This window comes from Nelusetta ayraudi, unplaced genomic scaffold (genome assembly GCF_046127955.1).
Source record: "Nelusetta ayraudi isolate G7.1 ecotype Tasmania unplaced genomic scaffold, CSIRO-AGI_Nayr_v1 ptg000076l, whole genome shotgun sequence".
Lineage (NCBI taxonomy): Eukaryota > Metazoa > Chordata > Actinopteri > Tetraodontiformes > Monacanthidae > Nelusetta > Nelusetta ayraudi.
In genome coordinates, this window is record NW_027466126.1 from 1484697 (window position 1) to 1501580 (window position 16884).

Sequence of the window (16884 nt, forward strand, 5' to 3'; positions counted from 1 at the left end):
TGAAGTCCTGATACAGTGTTTGGTAGTTAGCCAGACGCTCAATTTGCAGACACAGGCATTGTGGAGGGGCGGGGGGGTGTAGCATTGCTGTTGGCGCCGTAATATGCTGCAAGATATGCAAGATGATTATGGCGTGTGAGTGAAGAGGTGTGACGTCATTGTGCTTTCATTTTACATTGCACTCATCACTTTGTTCCCAAACCGCTTGCAGATAGAAAATTCACCTAAGCAGTTTTTTAATTGTAACCTCCAGGGCCTGTTAATGAATAAACAAATGAAAAATAATGTCTCTTAAAAAATACGCTGGTACAATCGTGATGTCACGGAGGGCACCAGTACTTCACTCCAACCCCCCTGAGACAGGCTTGCTTTTATTCCAGTTGAAGACTTAACAGGCAGCTAAAGCCAAGCATTATTTTTGTGGGGTGCTGTAAACAGGGGGCTAAATGTGCTGTTTTGATTGGGCTGTATTGACTTTTTGTGATAATTAATCACATGTAGCTTCTTTTTTTTTTTTTTATGGCGTCCAGGATGAAAAATCTGATCTTTGAATTTATTATTTTTCATGCATTTTTATTTTTTTTTTTAGCAAAATAATTGATACCATCTCATTAAATTATCATTTTTTTCACATGTTAAAGAAAATCAATTCGTTTTTTCAGTCTCAGATCATGATCTGAAAATGTTTAGAATATATAAACGAACTAAACTCCATTTTGATTTTGGTGACAAATTTATTAAAGTCCTGTTATTTATTAAGTAGCCATCGTCATCATCATCATTACCATTACCATTACCAGAAAGAATAAATAAGACATAAAACATTTTCCACATAAACAAACATACACATCAGACCCCCGGGTGCTACAACTGTTCCTCGTTTATGGGGGTTTTGAGGGCGACAAAATGTACGAGATACATCTGAGAACACACAAATGCATAGAAGTTATTGGACCCCTACAGGTACCAGTTAAGACAAGATCTACATTTTTGCCTATTTCCCTGTTTTAAGAATGTACAAAGTCCTCACATCTGGGTTCCTATTCGTGTCCAAGGAAAGAGGTTTTTTTTGTATAAAAATAAAGTTTCCACAATGATAAACCAATATATATATAGTATATTATCTATATATAGACATTTGGCAACAAACATTTAAAGAATCTGAACATTGAACTAATTTCTGCACCTGAACACACAGCCAATGAGAATAAAGGTGAGGGATGCTGAAATCCAAATGATTGATGTTTAAATACTCAGAATCTATGTCTGAAAAATTAAATAAAAAAAGAAAAAAAAAAAGCTTATAGTGGTGTGAGAAAACGAAACACGTTTGACAGATTTTAAATATTAAATATGGTTTCACCACTGGAGGACAGTCGCTGCTGGGCCAAGTGCTTTTAAACGAGTGACGTTTTTTTTTCCTCCTTTTTCGTTACCTCCAAGTCGCGTCTTATCGCTGCCGTGCGTACATCAGCCATCGGGATCCAAGAACTGCGGACTAGTCCGTTCCGCAAGAGACCGTCCCACTCGGCTGACTCCACGTTCTCTCATTGGTCCAAATCAAAACTGTCCGTGGTCCACCTCGTCCAGCCAGGAGGCCGGGCTGGCGGGAAAGTCCGGGTATCCCCCGCTGCTGCCCGTCGACAGGTCCGAGCTGGGGCCGTTGGCGGGCCCCATGGAGCCCCTGGTGGCGGCGTTGACCCCCGGCCCGCCGCCCTGGCTCATGATGGAGATGGCCGAGTCGGGGTAGACCAAGCTTGAGATGATGGGCTGGTGTCTGGGCAGCGCCTGCAGGGAGCCCGGCGACTGTGGCAGGCCGTAGGGGCTGTTGGAGCGGATGTCGTGGAACTGGTCCTGCGAGGGCAGGACGCCGTGCTCCAGCGGGAAGGAGCTGTGGTTGTTGGCCCCCTGCCGGCCCCCCATGGCTGGAGAGGACTCGCTCAGGCTGCTGTAGATGCCGTTGGTGAGGCCGAGCTCTGACATGGGCGGCTCATCTGTACAACAGCGAGAACAAAATTGTTTGACTGAAGTGGCTTTGGCCGGTACTGCATTACTGTGTTATTATAAACACTCTATTTGTGGCCATTTAGGCAATAGACACTCTGAGCTAACATGACCCATGTAGGTGCATCATCATGTGTCCAAAAAAATGACACATCTCCAGAAAACAGCAGACTTATCCCTCTGTTTAAAGCCTCCAGAAATGCTAAGATGTTGCATTTCAGATTCTTTCTTTGTTGGACCTTTAATAGTGGAACCCACTTGAGGGTGTTGTCACCAACCTGGGAAAAAGTGTCAATCAAGAATCAGTGTCCTATGTGACATCACAAAAGGCTGATTTCCAGAATTGAGAGTATTTGTACACAGTCTCTGAGATGGGTAGCGAGCAACAGAAGTGAAGGATGGACCGATCTTCTCTGACAGGCTATAGAGACATATTGTGACTAATAGTCGTTATTAAAGTGAATTATGGATAATACTGGGAAATACTGATGGATATGGGACCTTTTAAAGGTGCAGACATGCCCTGAATACATTTACTATTGAGGGATGCATTTCAAGCCACTCTGCAAAATGAACAGTCAGTCTTTTTATAACTCTTTTACAACTGTAAATAAAGTTTTGCGTGCCGAACCTGTGAAAGACACCTCGGCGTCGCTGTCCATGCCCTCCTCCTGGATGCTGTCCTTGTCCGACTTGGAGCTTCCTCTCGATCTCTTCATGTTGCGGAAGTACTGGCCCCACCTCTGCCGGCCGGCGTCTTTCTTCAGCCGTTTCTCTTTGGCTCGTCTGTTCTGAAACCAAACCTGGGGAGGCGAGAGACGCGAGATTAAAAGAGTAAACCGTCGGCCAGGTTTGTTAGTCACCGGGTCAGGTCGAAACCTTTTCGCAATGAGGCATCTGACATGATGTAAGAGCATTAAAACGGAATTAGGTTCCAAGGACTGTCTGGAGGTGGTTTCGCGTCTCCCACTTGGAGCCCAAGTGAGAGACGTTGACCCTGACCAGTAATTTAGGGGCCGAGGTCCCACCGCAGCAGATTTATCACTCCTTTAATTAACTGCACGTCGGCTACATGTTCTCCTCACCCCGCCGAGCGCTCGGGTTAACGTCCCGCCGATTTAATAACTCCCAAGTTTTTCCGTATTCCACTTTTTGAGCCCATCCATAAATCGCGGACGAGTACACTTCAGACAACACCTAAACAATGCAGCCATAGAGTGGCTCTAAAACAAATCTGTTTATAGAATGTGACAGAAAATAAATGGGAAAAAAGAGCCATTTTTTTTTCTTTTAAATTAATTTGATCTTGGACAGGAACTGAATTCATTTAAGTTGCTGGCACGCACACACCCACACACACCCGCAGAGGAAAAGAAGCAGTTTTACATTCCCCCTAATGATATTCCACCCGAGATGAACCCTCCTCACCTCTTCCCTCCGGCTGAATAATGAGGTGCATTTTAGTGGCTTCTGCTTCTACTTTTGTCCTTGCAAATAAAACAATATATATGACCGCCAGCCGCCTTGCAAGCGGCGCGCGGCTCCTCGGCCCGTGGACAATGTACGGCCGGCCGGGCCCCTCTTAGCATTGTTAACGAGGCTGCACTTAGGAGCTCCGCTGACTTTCATGTGGACTTTCCCCCCCCCCCTCTCTCTCACTCCATCCAATCGTAAATTCCCTCCACACACACACACACACACACATACCAACATATATATGCGCTTTCTTCCTATAGAGGTGGGCTTGTGCCAGTTCTGCCACTATTGTGCCCTCATAATGTATCAGGAGGGACACTAATGGAATGGCCTTTAATGGATAATCATAATGATGATGATGCATGCCGGTGATGACATTACTCTACCTGCACAACCCGCATATCCAGGCCCGTCTCTGATGACAACTGCTCGCGCACGTGACGGGCAGGTTTGGGGGAGTTGTTGTATGCGTTCTTCAGCGTTTCCAGCTGCTTCGCCGTGATGGTCGTCCGCGGCCTTTTTGCTGTCGAGTCCGCCTCTGGAAATTAAACAATCAGGGAGGGCAGAATTTAAGTTAGTGTTGTGTTTATTTTGCCAAACGAGTAAATGTTTTTTTTCTCTCTTTTTTTTTTAAGGTTGTCAGGCTTTGAATATTAAGTGAAGACGGAAAGAAACAAGAAGATTTGCACTGAATTAAAATGAAAGTGTGTTTGATGCTCTTTCTTTCAGTCACGCTCATTACCAGAGTGCAGATTCTTGTGCAATATGGTGCTCTGTGAGGCCCTAGCAGTTAAACAGCTCAGCTTGTATAATATACAGCTCTCTAATATAACATAAACTGATAATTTCCACTCTGCCTATAAACCAAAATGCGGCGTCCTCTGCATAATTGCATCATGCCGGCACATCTGTTGGCCAGCGCAGCAAAAAAAATAAAAAAACAGAACCATCATCCAAATGGATGCGGCCCAAGTAATTGCGCCCTCTCATTAGCAAAATAAACGTGTGGGTTTTTCCAGCGAAAACTTGCGTTAACTCCACGTGGTAAATCAACACTGGTCCAGCATCCCGACGGTAAATTCAAACAAACAGATGGCCGGAGATAAAAAACCTATGACCACGGCCTCATGCCGCCAGCAGAGATTGCTGGGAATGTCTATGATGCTGGAATCTAGTGGCCTGGCTGCTAATGTGAAAGAGCAAAGAATATGACCCATTCCTCTGGGGGATCACTAAAAGCAATTTGTTGATCAAATCAGTGAGGAAAAATGGTTTGAATTAGCAAATCCAAAATATTTGCTGTGATTTTTTTACATTTTTTTCTACTTGATTTTTTACTCAATTTCTAACCGTTGTTTGTTTGTTTGTTCGTTTTGTAGTGGAGCCCCAAATGTGAAAGTAGTCAAAGGCCCAATTGAGTTCATTGACTCAACCTTCAAGATTAACTCCCTTTTCAAATAATTTAATCATAAAAAAAAAACCCAAACGCATCTCAGTTTCTCTTCGTGTGTGTATGGCTTTGGTCTCAGTAATAAGCGATTCATTCTACACTGCCAGTGCACGGTTCCTCGACGCCTCTGCGCGCGTTATCGATCGGGTTTGCGGGCAACGACGCAATTAGCAGCAGGTGGGTCAAACTTTATGAGCGACCTCTCTGTCACCTCGGGTGGGGAAAAAAAATAAACGAAAAAAAGATTAAAACGCGCGCGCCCACGCGCTGGGCCGCTCACCTCTCTGTTTGGCCGTCTCGTAGTCGGCCTTGCACACCAGCCTGCTGTCCTCCATCAGGTAGTACTCGTCGCCCGTGGCCAGCTGCCTCTTGCACACGATGCAGGCGAAGCAGTGCAGGTGGTAGACGAAGTCCTGCGCCCTGCGCACCACCTGCGTGGGCGGGATGCCCTGCTGGCAGGCCGCGCACTTGGTGCCGAATCTCCTGCAGAGAGAGAGAGAGAGCACAAACGATTCGTTCAGTCTCAGTGGTGAAGTCGAGACGTGATACGCAGGTATACGCTGTATAACCACGAGAAAAGGTTCCGAATTACAGTTATGCTATTATTAGTATTGTGTATGTTTGTTTTTTTTGACACAACGTCCAATTCAAATTGGATTGAAATGATGTCCTCTCTGTTTGAGAGTCAGCCATTGCTACAGTGCCGCCTCAGAGAATGTATTTGTGAGTTTGCACCACTTTTTGCACTTGATAGCTGAAACTTTATTCTTTTTATTTAAGTCTATTAGTTATTAAATCGTTTTTCTTTATTTTTTTTTAACAAATTGTGACTGCTGTCAGGTAGTTAAAGTTCAGATGTAAATGAATGTGTGAATATGTGAATGATGTTATGTATCTTGTGTTGCATAAAAATACATTTACATTTAGACAATACGTCATCAGTCTTTGACGAGCATGGTGGTTCTTGTTTAGCTGCTGCCGGACAGATGTGTCCCAAGCTAGGATAGGGGGCCGAAAATCCGAGTATAGCCACTAGAACCAACTACTCTACACCACTGGTTTGTCTTTGCGTGGTTGGCCTGCGACTCACTTGAAGAAGTCCTCCTTGCAGTAGACGCTGTCGCCCCTGCTGAAGCACTTGTCGGCCAGCTGCGCCTGGCAGTCGCTGCATTTCAGACACTTGCTGTGCCAGTGGCGGTCCAGCACCTTGAGGATGAAGCGGTCCACGATGTGTTGACTGCAGCCAGCGCACACCGGGATCTCTGCGGGAGGCAGGGTTGGAGCAGGGTTAAGTCGAGTCTGGGTCAGTTGAGCTGACGCTCGTCAGAAACACACATGTTTCCCAGTGGCGTTACTGTGTTGTAAGTGTGCTCACCACATTCTGAGATTTAGTCCGTGCACTATGTTCCTATAGGCGCAGTGTGTAGGATTTGTAAGATTTATTAGCATCTTATGCAAATGAGACTGCAAATAATGCCTGCGTTAACCTGACGTTTATCTCTCTCAGATTCACATTCTGGGCTGCTGCAGAAACTGGTAGACCTGCTCAGTATGTGAATATTTAATATTTATGCTTACGAATCGTCAATGAAAACATCACCATTTACCATTTTGTGCTATGACTTAGATAAAAAAAAAACAACAACACGATATTTTTACAGTTCACAACAAAAACAACAACAACAACAACAACAACAACAACAACAACAATAATAATAATAATAATAATAATAATGATAATCCTGAAACCACAATTACACGATTACGTACACATTGCAAAGTTTCGAACGCATACAATGTTAAAATAAAACAAGCTACCACGTCACTGAAATAGGCTTCCAATAAAATTAATTTTACTTTTTGAAATAAATATCTCTTTCTTGATTGAACGTTGCAATGAAACCTTCTCGTGAATTTAAAAAAAAAAAAAGTATTTTCAGGGACAAATAAAACGTAGTAATTTAGTAAATGGATTTTTTTTTTAATTACAGAATAGCTTGATGTATCACATAACTGGCATAATAGAGACAAGTCCAGTTTCAGTATCATTGTAATGTAAAAAAAAAAAAAAAGAGTTAAAGCTTTAAATTTAAATCAAAATAAGATTTACATTCAAAAAGATAAATACCTTATCCATGAAAAAAAAGTACCCTTCTGGTAATTGTGTGCAATTGATTATGTGGCTGTTTGATTTATTGAGGTTTATAAAAAAGATTCTGTCTCCCCTCGATTCCATCCAAAACAAACCAGAACAAAATAAAAATGAATTTAAAAAAAACAACAACAAATTGGATGTTTTAGACGCCTCAGATCCTCTATTACTCCTGATTATAACAGATCCAACTATTGCACCGTTCAAGGAGTCGCGTTTCTATTGTTCTGCTGCAGACGACGCATGAAACATTCATGGTTCCATTTTCTTACGCAGCCGCTCCGCACATGTGCGGCTGGGAGCTGCATCGAGACCAAGCAGGTGAACCAGGGCTCATAACTTATTCAAAAAGCGGCTGTAAAACTAGAAAGCTGCGGCCTGCACGCGCGCGACGCGGACCAATTACGTTGCCAAACCAAATGGCAATTCGCTCACCCTGCAAGCTTCTGCTGCAATGTAAAAATAATTAAATTAAAACAACAAAAACAACATAGGGGCGACTGAGAAAAAAAACAAACGAAAGTAAAATCTAATAATGATATAAAATTGGAGCTGGCGAGGCTTAATTAAGGCGCACAACCTGTAATGACACTTACAGGAAGGTGTAAGGAACTGTACAAATCTGTCAGAAATAAAATAATCGAACATGGGGGCATCGAAAAGAAAAGTTGCCAAAAACGTGGCGCAGTAAAACGGCACGAGTCCTGCGTGCTGACAGCTGGAAGACTGCTCGAGCCAATGAGACAATGCGCACATCTGGAGCACACGACCGCCAAAGCTTTTCACAAAGAGTGCATGGTGAGATTATCTCTCCACTCAACACTTTGCGAAACAATTTTACGTTAAAAAAAAAAAGTAAAAAATAAATCTGATCGTTCTCTGCATATTTTTTTCTACCTTTGCGGAACTCCGCGCCGTGTGGGAGCAGGGAGAGGAGCAGCTCCGCGTCAGACTTGCGCTCTTCGCGTCTGTCCATGGCGCATCGTTCCACGCTCGCGTTAATCCGAATGTAAAAGGCGCAAATGCGAACGTTTTCGTGTCGTCCGCACAGAAGTCAAGCAACGCCGGAGTCCCGCAGTGTTTCTGTGCCGGAGCAGGATTACGCCGCACCGTCTCCCAGGCGACGGGAGGCTAGATTAACATCACCTACAGCCGCTGCTTTCAACCCGGAAGGGAAATAAATACACGGCAGGTGGCAAGAAAGGCCAGTGGGTTTTCCCACCACTGCGGAATACAGGACAGAAGTTTGTTTTGTCAACGACCCAAATTTTCTGCGTGATCCAAAGAACTAAAAATAATTTTAATGCTACTGTAAAAGTTAAGTTAGTCCATCTCTCCAAGCAGACGTTTTCTTCAAAATAAACGAATATATTTCTTTGCTGATAGCATTTAACACGTGTGTGCCTTATCGACAAACGAGGTCATTTGTATCGAAAGTCAAACATGGGGTCGTTTGACGGAAATACGACAAAGAACAAAATTTAAATGTAAGGTAATTTGAATCTCTCCACCCCACTAATAAGGCAAAATTAGTTCCTGCAGAACAAGCGTAATATGTGTTTTTAGGGGACTATTTGGTATTTCAAATGATGAAATGATGGTTACAAATCAAATAAGATATTTCGTTGGATAAAAGTTTGGTTGTTTTTTTGGGTTTTTTTTTTTTTAAAGTACATCAGTAGGGTATTCCTGCTTTTAATATATTGTTTTTAATTAAAAACCAGCTGGTAAAAATATTTTTAATGTAGGAAAAAAATAAAACCTGATCGTTGCGTTTTTATTTGTCACCTATAATTAAACACGCTTTCTTACGCTGTGATATTAAACTTGAACTTTATTTTATTTAAATATGTCATTTTAAAAATACGTGGATAAACTCGCGAACAAATCTTTCTCCCGCATGGCGAGTGCTCGAAGACAAGTGTTTATTTAGGGGAGAGATTGGCTCTTCAATAAGGTGTTGATCGGGCCAACACCCCAATGAATTTTATTGACACTGATCTTCGGCACAAAAGAGCGCCTGGGGAAATCAGGCCTAGTGCCACCGGCCAACTGATGAATCTGAAATCAATGTCGTGTTTTCCCCTATTTCACTAGTATATGAAAGGCGTTTTGGAGGAAAATAAAGGTGCGTCGGTCTCATTGGCGCGTCCCACCAAGCCTTTTACTTTTCAGCTAAGAATGATATTTTATGTCATATTGATCGCGCACTTTTTGAGGGGGGTATGCCCGACAGTAATGCGACAACAAAGCGGCAAGAATCGCCAATCAAGAGGGTCAGTCAGTCAGTCAGTTACTCAGGGAAAGTGGCGCGGATTAAAAACTAAAGAGGAAGAGGGAAAGGGAGAAGTTTGCAGTGCACTATTGCCACTATTATGGACACACATTTATTGTGTATCTTTTTTAAGAGATACATGAAAAAAGCCCTATCACTCGTATTCTTATTATTCTTTGTTTTTCTTTCATATTATTATTACTATGTTATTACTACCATACGCATATTTGATTGATTTTTCTTTTGCCTCACTAAATAAAAAGGCTAATTCAAAGCATGATAACTATATAACAATAAATAGACCTAATGAACGTTCAACAAAGCTTTCAGACTGATCTTCTTAAGTCTTTTATTATTATTATTATGATTATGATTATTATGATTATTATTAATAATAATAATAATAATAATAATAATAATAATAATAATAATAATAATAATAATAATAATCATAATCATAATAATAATAATAATAATCATAATAATCATAATAATAATAATAATAATAATAATAATAAGCTGGTGACGTTGAACCGGCGCCCTGTTACAGCCCTCGGTCACCTCCAGCGTCAGGTATCCCACCTGTCAGGGCCTGAATTTGACACCTGTTGACCAGTTTGAGTCGGTTCCGGTGCAGCGCCTGCCTGCCTGCCTGCCTGCCTGCCTGCCTGCAGTCTGTCGTGGGCTGCCAGGCCGCAGAGAGGACCGCTGTCTCCGGTGGTCTCTAACCACCACCACCAGCACCACCATCAGCACCACCCCCACAGACCCACCAGCACGACCACCGCCACCCCTCCTACACGCTCCCGTTACAACCACACAAGCGGCGGTGTGAGGTGACAGCCCGCGCATAACATCTGTTCTTGTGATCGTGCAACAATGAGCATCTCATTACACATTCATAACGTCTCGGGCACGCAACGCGTAAAGAAGAGGAAGGATGAAAACACCAGTTTGTGCATAGCAACAGGAGCTGCTGGGTTTTTGTTTTTTTTTGTGCCTCAGTGCACACTTATTTTTAATCCCCGTGGCCCAATCTGGTGCATATGGATTACAGGATAAAAACGTATGGAGGTAATATTTAAAAGTCAATGTTCAGAAATCGATTTCCTCGCCTTTTTGTGTTTTGATAAAGGCAACAAAATGAGACATTTCACGCTTGTCAGAAAGAAAAGGAGCTCATCCAGCGCACTGCTGTGAGCGATACACTCGATTTCACGGCCCTGTTGGGTTTCTATGTGACTGTAACAGGCAACAGTCTAGGCTCAAGTCAAATAAAATAAAAAAAACAAAACAATGCATGCATGTCAAACGTAAATAATAAATCAAACGAAGTCGTGGGAAAGTTTCCTTACCTTGGCCTGAGGTGTAGCGGGAGAAATTCCCGGTGTTTTGACAACTTGACCCCGGGTGTTCAAGCAGCATTTTCGAAGATGTTCCGATCCTCCACCGACAAATGGATGCCTAACGTATTTACGCTTCAATTTTAAAAGCACAAACTCCTGCGCTAAACGCCTCGATAGCGCGCTTCTTCCAAAAGTGAATCTTCCAACTTTGGCCACTGGATCTCTCTCTCTCTCTCTCTCTCTCTCTCTCTCCCTCTCTCCCTCTCTCTATCTCTCTGTCGAGGACTTAAACCCTTCCGGCGTTTTCCTTCCTTCCTTCCTCTCCTCCTCCTCCTCCTCCTCCTCCTCCTCTTGGCCTCCGGAGCTGCTCACCGACTCGCTCTCTTTTTTTCTTTCTTTTTTTTTGACTCCCGCGAGCTGACGCGGAGCCTGAGAGTTGACGAGGTGTCGCCGTCAGCTGACCACAACTGCGAGCCACTTCACTTCCGCTCTGCGCGCGAGCGCCGTTGCCTCTGTCCAGGGTGCTGAAGGGGGCGAGCCTCTAAACGGGGCGGGAGGAGGCGTGTGCGCAGCTCCAACGTCAATCCCCCCCCCCCCCCCCACTTCCCTCCTCCCCACCCCAGGCATATCTTTAAGTGTACGCACTCACGCGCACGCCCCCTCCCCTCCCGTTGCTCCTTATGTTATATAGCACGTGTCTGCCTTTCAAGGATTACAATGCGGGGGGTGGGGGGCAAGTGGGACTGGGGCTGGTCATTGTTGTCATCACCGCCGCAACTCTCCTTTTGCGGGTTTTAAACAGTTTTATTCAAGTCTGTTAGCTGGATCTGGGATTATGGACGCAGGTCTGTCAGCTGTGTTTGGTGCAGGATTCTATATGGCCAAGTCTAAACTTGTCTGCTCTGCAAGTCACAAATATAAATGTTGTTGTGAACTTTTTAAAAGTTGTTTTATTCACGGAATCAAGAAGCCTCTCTTAAATAATGCACATTACATTATATATTTTTTGGAACTAAGGAAGCTTTAATATACACTTCTGTTGCTAATTTATGTTTTCCTATAAATTCCCCAAGCCTGCGCCTGCACAGATGTGGGCGTCTCTTTCTTTTCTACTTTGGCTGAGTGCCCCTCTGTAAATGCACAAAACTACTTTGACCCTGTCCACTGCAGACCTGATTCAGTTTTACTCGCCTGGTGCCGTGAGCCAGTCAGACCAATTCTTTTCATTTGTCCACTGAGGGCAATCAGGAGAAGTTTTAAAGAGAAATCAGCCATTATCCACGTGTCACATTGTCCCCCCCTTGTCCCTTCGCTGTGTTGCCCGGATGCCAAGATTCAAAACACAAACAATATTGGTTGCATGTTTTCTTCTCAAGGAAAAAAAAAATACTTTATTTGTATGTGTGTTTTTAAATGCGCTGTAATCTCTGGTCAACAAGTCACTGTGGGACTTTGTGCAGATTAAGGCGGAACTGTTTGTAAATCTGGAGGAAGCCGACCACTGTAACCTAAAGCCAATGTAGCATCAAAAGGAGCTTAGACCACAGGCACAACAACAGGGCTGCTTTCCTTTTGCTTCCCACCGCTGTGAGGAGCCAGTCTCCTGCAACACTGTGCATAAAGACTGAAGAATTTGTGCAGTAACAATTGAAGGTGAATTGGTGGCTCACAGAGTTTTTTTTTAATTTATTTTTTTATTGATTTAAAGGTCAAATATTTTTATTTATTTTATTTTATTTTTCATCCAAGTCTCCTGCCTTGTGCAGTTAATTATCCATCTCTACAAAACAGTCTCTCCAGCTAAAACACTGCGTTTAGCTGATACTGAAGCTTCGCTGGCCCTCTGGAATGTGAAATTAACAAATTAGAGGATTAGTGATAGAATAATTTCTGCTCATAACATCGCAAAAGGCTGATATCCACAACTGCGTGTTCCTGTGCACAAGTTCTGAAAAGTACAACTTGCATAGTTTTTAATTTTGGAAGATAGTGAGTCATGTTAACGTTACAAGACAAATGCAAATTTGCTTTACATCAGAGCATTAAAAATTGAATAAACCCTCGTGAACCCTGGGCTCGCCTGCATATGACAATGAGTGGCGGCGCCATCCTCGAACATGTTGCGCTTTCATCCTGCATTGTTTGCGAAACCAAAGGAGTATCATCTCAGGAAATTCACAAAGCGTTAACACACCTGCGTCCTGCTGGGGAACGCAGCTGCAATCAGCCACTAGTGGCCCTCCACAAAGACTCAGACGCTGGCACCTATTAGAAACCTGATTTCTGACCTTGAATAAGAGCTGGTTCAACGGGCTCTCGAGTGCTCCTGGAGCCCTCTGCACTCGGGAGTTACTTCAAAAGAAGATGCGGCGTGACGCATGTGAAACCTCCACTTCCCCCACCGAACAAGGGCACTTACCTGAAAACAGCAAAGCACATGAAGGAAGTCTCTCATCAGTGGAACTCGCACTTGTATGTAAAAGCGCAATTTAACTCAAGCACAAGCATGCCTGTTATATTAGAGGATGCGATATATATGATAATACTGAACTGTATAATATTCCACAATTTTTCTAAACTCTAAACTACTTTTTTGTGAAAAATGTTGAAGATTTATTCCTTGGGTTGACTTTGAACTTGACCCTAGTATATCATTTCAAAAGACCATTTTTACTGTATATAAAAAAATAATTTTATTTTAAATCAACTTTTAAAACATCTAGTGATATATATTTATGTATTTCTTTCTTATTTGCTTTTCATTGGTAAATATCAGCATTTGAGCAGCACATGGCCTCGCTTTGTTTATACTGGACTATTTACATGCTTGTGCACGCCTCCGAGCGTGTCACCGTGCGCATATGTGCGCGCCGTGTGTATGTGTGTGTGTGTTGGTGTGTGTAACAGTTTTCTTGCACAGCTGAGTTGGGTGACGGAGTTTTGCGCGGGGGGTCCGTGCGCACCCCTCTGACACCAGGGCTGCCATTGTGCTCCTGTCATGATCAATCATGTCGTCCGGAGGCTGGCCTTGTTCAGGAGGGAGGGGACCAATCACACGCCTCATTACCCAGGCTTGGTTACTCTTAAGCAGTGTAGTCCCCGGGACACCTCAGCCTGTTGCTGTCTGGACGGAGAGAGGAAGAAGAGCAAGTGTGCGTGGAGAAGATGGAGAAGAGAGAGGGGACATTTTTTCATTTTGCCAAAAGACGGATACGGGTTGCGTGTCAATGAATAATCGACGATGAATAAAGAAATAGTGCCGTATTTAGACTGACGCGCCCTCAGCCTTTGACAATGAAATGCAGGAATGTGGAACTTTTGAATGTGAATGTGTATGCCGATGACCCACAAAACTATCCCTGCATATCATAAACCCGACATGTCAGCGACTGTAGATAAATGCCCACCCTCTGCGTCCCCAGAGCATCCAGCCTCCGGTTCTTCAGCCGCGGCGCTGCAGCTCTCATTGTTTTGAAAATGGCTCCATCTGGCAAGGTTTCACTGACCAGGCCGGCCGTGGCTCGCTCCGGCAGCAGCTGGCTAAACTGCCCAACCGCTTTTCCGCTTGGCCCTCGGAGTAACCGACACTATCCGCTGGCTTTGCCCCTCGCACACAATAACACACGAGGCTAACTGTCCCCCTTGGCCTGCCAGTCCTGGGGGTCAGCTGGCCTGAGTCGTGGGGGAGGGGGAGGCGAGCCGGTGGGGCAGTGTCGGACGGGTGACACCATTGGCTCCTTTGTTATGCGGGCCGGAGGAGAGCGACAGGAATGACCCACATGCGTGTAGTGTGCACAGTCAAATGTTTACGTTTTGTATTTGGAGGTTAAATGTTATGAAAAAAAAAGTATGTTTTTCAAGTAATTTATTTGAAGGTCCCATGTTTTGTATGTCAGTTGGTGAACAACTCCCCAGAACTGATATAAGTCAATAGTTTAGTTCTTTCTCTTGCTCTGCTCATTTGCTTTTCAAAACCTCCAGAACCTGCAGCCATTGAAGTCAACACTCTTGTGTGATGACACAAGCGGCCGTGACACTTCATTGATACGTCCCCCAGGTAAAGACAGAACCCCCCCAGCCAGGTGTTGCTTCCACCTCGTTTTCAGCCATCTGCAAATATGAGAATTTTTGAAGGAGGCACTCTAGATCTGTAGTTTTTACTTCATAAATCTGCTAAAGCTGCTCCATTTGAGTCCAGGATCAAAATATAGAAGTTAAAAAAAAAAACATAAGAGAAGTTTTTTTTTTTTTTTTAATACATTTTTTTTTTTTAAACTGCTGAGTTTGTTGTCCAAAGCTGCCAGGACCCACCGCTGCTCTGATCTTTGCCGGCCGAGCTCAACAGCTGCCTCTTGAGCGTCGAATGCAGGTTGCATTATTTTGCATGAGGGTCTACTCGTGGCTAAAAAGGCTGTCACCTCTGGCCGGCATCAGCCCCCTTTTGAATATTGATATGCTAATGATGAACAACACAGGGAACAATGGCCGACTGCGACCACTGGAAACCAATACAATGGCTCTTCAGTCAGGCCCTGACACTTTTACCACCCAGCATGTGTCCCCTGGTTTTGTGCGCAGACAATAAAGGCCAAACAAATGTCCATCCGCCTAAACGGGGAGCTACTTTTACTCACTGCGCGAGGCATCGTCTGGGGACCCGACTGGTTAGCTTGTGGCTTCGTGGCCTTTTGTCCAGGGGTGGGAAATATCAGCTTTAGGAGCAGTGACAAGTCACCCCGGCGCAACAATGCGGGAGGTCAAAGTTCAAACCTTTTCACATCGAAGCTGAAGGCTCGACCCGGCCTGCTGTTCCAGATGTTGGCCCGCTGTGGGGTCCGTCTGCATGTGCAGGTGGTTTATTTTGGACGGAATATTTCATAGAGGGGAATTCTAAGGAGCTTAGCAGTGATATGAGCTTTGCAGCGACGGGCTGGCTTCAAGTAGCCAAAGTTTTCTCGTCCTAATCAGCTTTGGGGGGCTTGATAGGATTTCTGATGTTGCACACTGGCATGTTTTGTGCGGCTATGTGGCTGAACGCAAGGATGGGGATGTTGTCATCGTGTTTTATCATCCAGGACTTGCTAGTTATGAGGTTGTTTTCTGCAGGACTTTGTTTTGTTGTTGTATTTATTTTTTTTTTAGCAGGCTGAAGGGAGCTTTGTGTGATGATGGTCTTGAAAAAGGTACATGGAAACTGCACTGCTGTTGGATGTGTAAGGTGTAAACATGTCTTTGAAAACAGGTTATGGGGGATGAAAATTGGAAATAAATCCATTTAAACAAAACCACAGTTAAAGCTTGGATAATAACATCTGCATTTAAACTACTCACAACATTTTTTTCATTGTAATATATTTAGGTTTATTGGATATTTATCTATATATTTAAACTATATTTAGAGACCGAGGGGGAAATCATCCAGTACTTTCTCTATATGCATCCAGTATTAAGGTTGTCTGTACCTTTGTCTCACCTTTCTTTCTTCTGCCATTAGGACACGGAAGGTAGATAACAAGGAACTCACAAGGCAGCTGCGACCTACATTGATGGGAATAATCCTTCTGCTGAGCAATGAATATATTTATTATGAGTAATTTACTTTCCTATTAATCACACTCTGTGTCGGAGGACACCAGACAAACCCGCTGGCCATTAGTATCACATGCTAGCCGTTTAAAAGCCAGCATTTATCATTGTGTCACCATTAGATGTCATTATTCTGGTGGCTGGTCGGCGATTCAGTAAATTATTTCCGTGTTTGCTGAGAGCACTGCAGCAAGTCCAGTCATCTCTTCGCACATTCACTTTGTGACATCAATTGTTGCGAAAGGGAATCTTCATGAGTCAGAAGACGCAGGCGAGCAGCTCCAATGCAGCTCAGATAAACACGGTGCACAAGGTGTTTGCAGGGAATTGTGTTGTTGGTGTGTTGTTAGTGTGTGTGTGGGGGTGGGTGTGTGAGGTGAAGGCGTGGGTGGGGTGCTTGGTCGGGGTCTACCCATGACAGATAAGAAGCCGCCCCGGCACACGCCTGGCTGACGGCCGGTAATCCCACAGTCTCAGACTCATGACCCACTTTCCTGGAGGAGCGTGATGGAGAAGCGGCCTCCTACCCAGGAGGAGCCTCCAGACGCAGGGTGGTGGGGTGGAGATTCCCCCCAGCCACCCCCACCCGCTTCAC

General features: G+C 44.1%; 1 protein-coding gene across 1 annotated transcript; it reads right to left on the reverse strand.

The window, feature by feature from the left end:
* Positions 1–880: 880 nt before the first annotated feature.
* lhx3 (LIM homeobox 3) lies at positions 881–11207 on the reverse strand. Its single transcript, XM_076043736.1, has 6 exons — positions 10713–11207; positions 6021–6192; positions 5211–5413; positions 3867–4018; positions 2636–2807; positions 881–1994 (listed from the first exon to the last, which is right to left on the reverse strand). The coding sequence occupies exons 1-6, from the start codon at positions 10780–10782 to the stop codon at positions 1561–1563; spliced, it is 1203 nt and encodes a 400-aa protein (XP_075899851.1). The 5' UTR covers positions 10783–11207; the 3' UTR covers positions 881–1560.
* Between the last annotated feature and the right edge of the window lie 5677 nt (positions 11208–16884).

Coding starts and splice junctions, on each gene's coding strand:
- lhx3 (XM_076043736.1), bottom strand. CDS start 10,782: ATGCTGCTTGAACACCCGGGGTCAAGTTGTCAAAACACCGGGAATTTC. Junction 6,193..10,712: donor CCGCTACACCTCAGGCCAAG/GTAAGGAAACTT, acceptor TGCCTCCCGCAG/AGATCCCGGTGTGCGCTGGC. Junction 2,808..3,866: donor TGGATATGCGGGTTGTGCAG/GTAGAGTAATGT, acceptor TCGCCTCCCCAG/GTTTGGTTTCAGAACAGACG.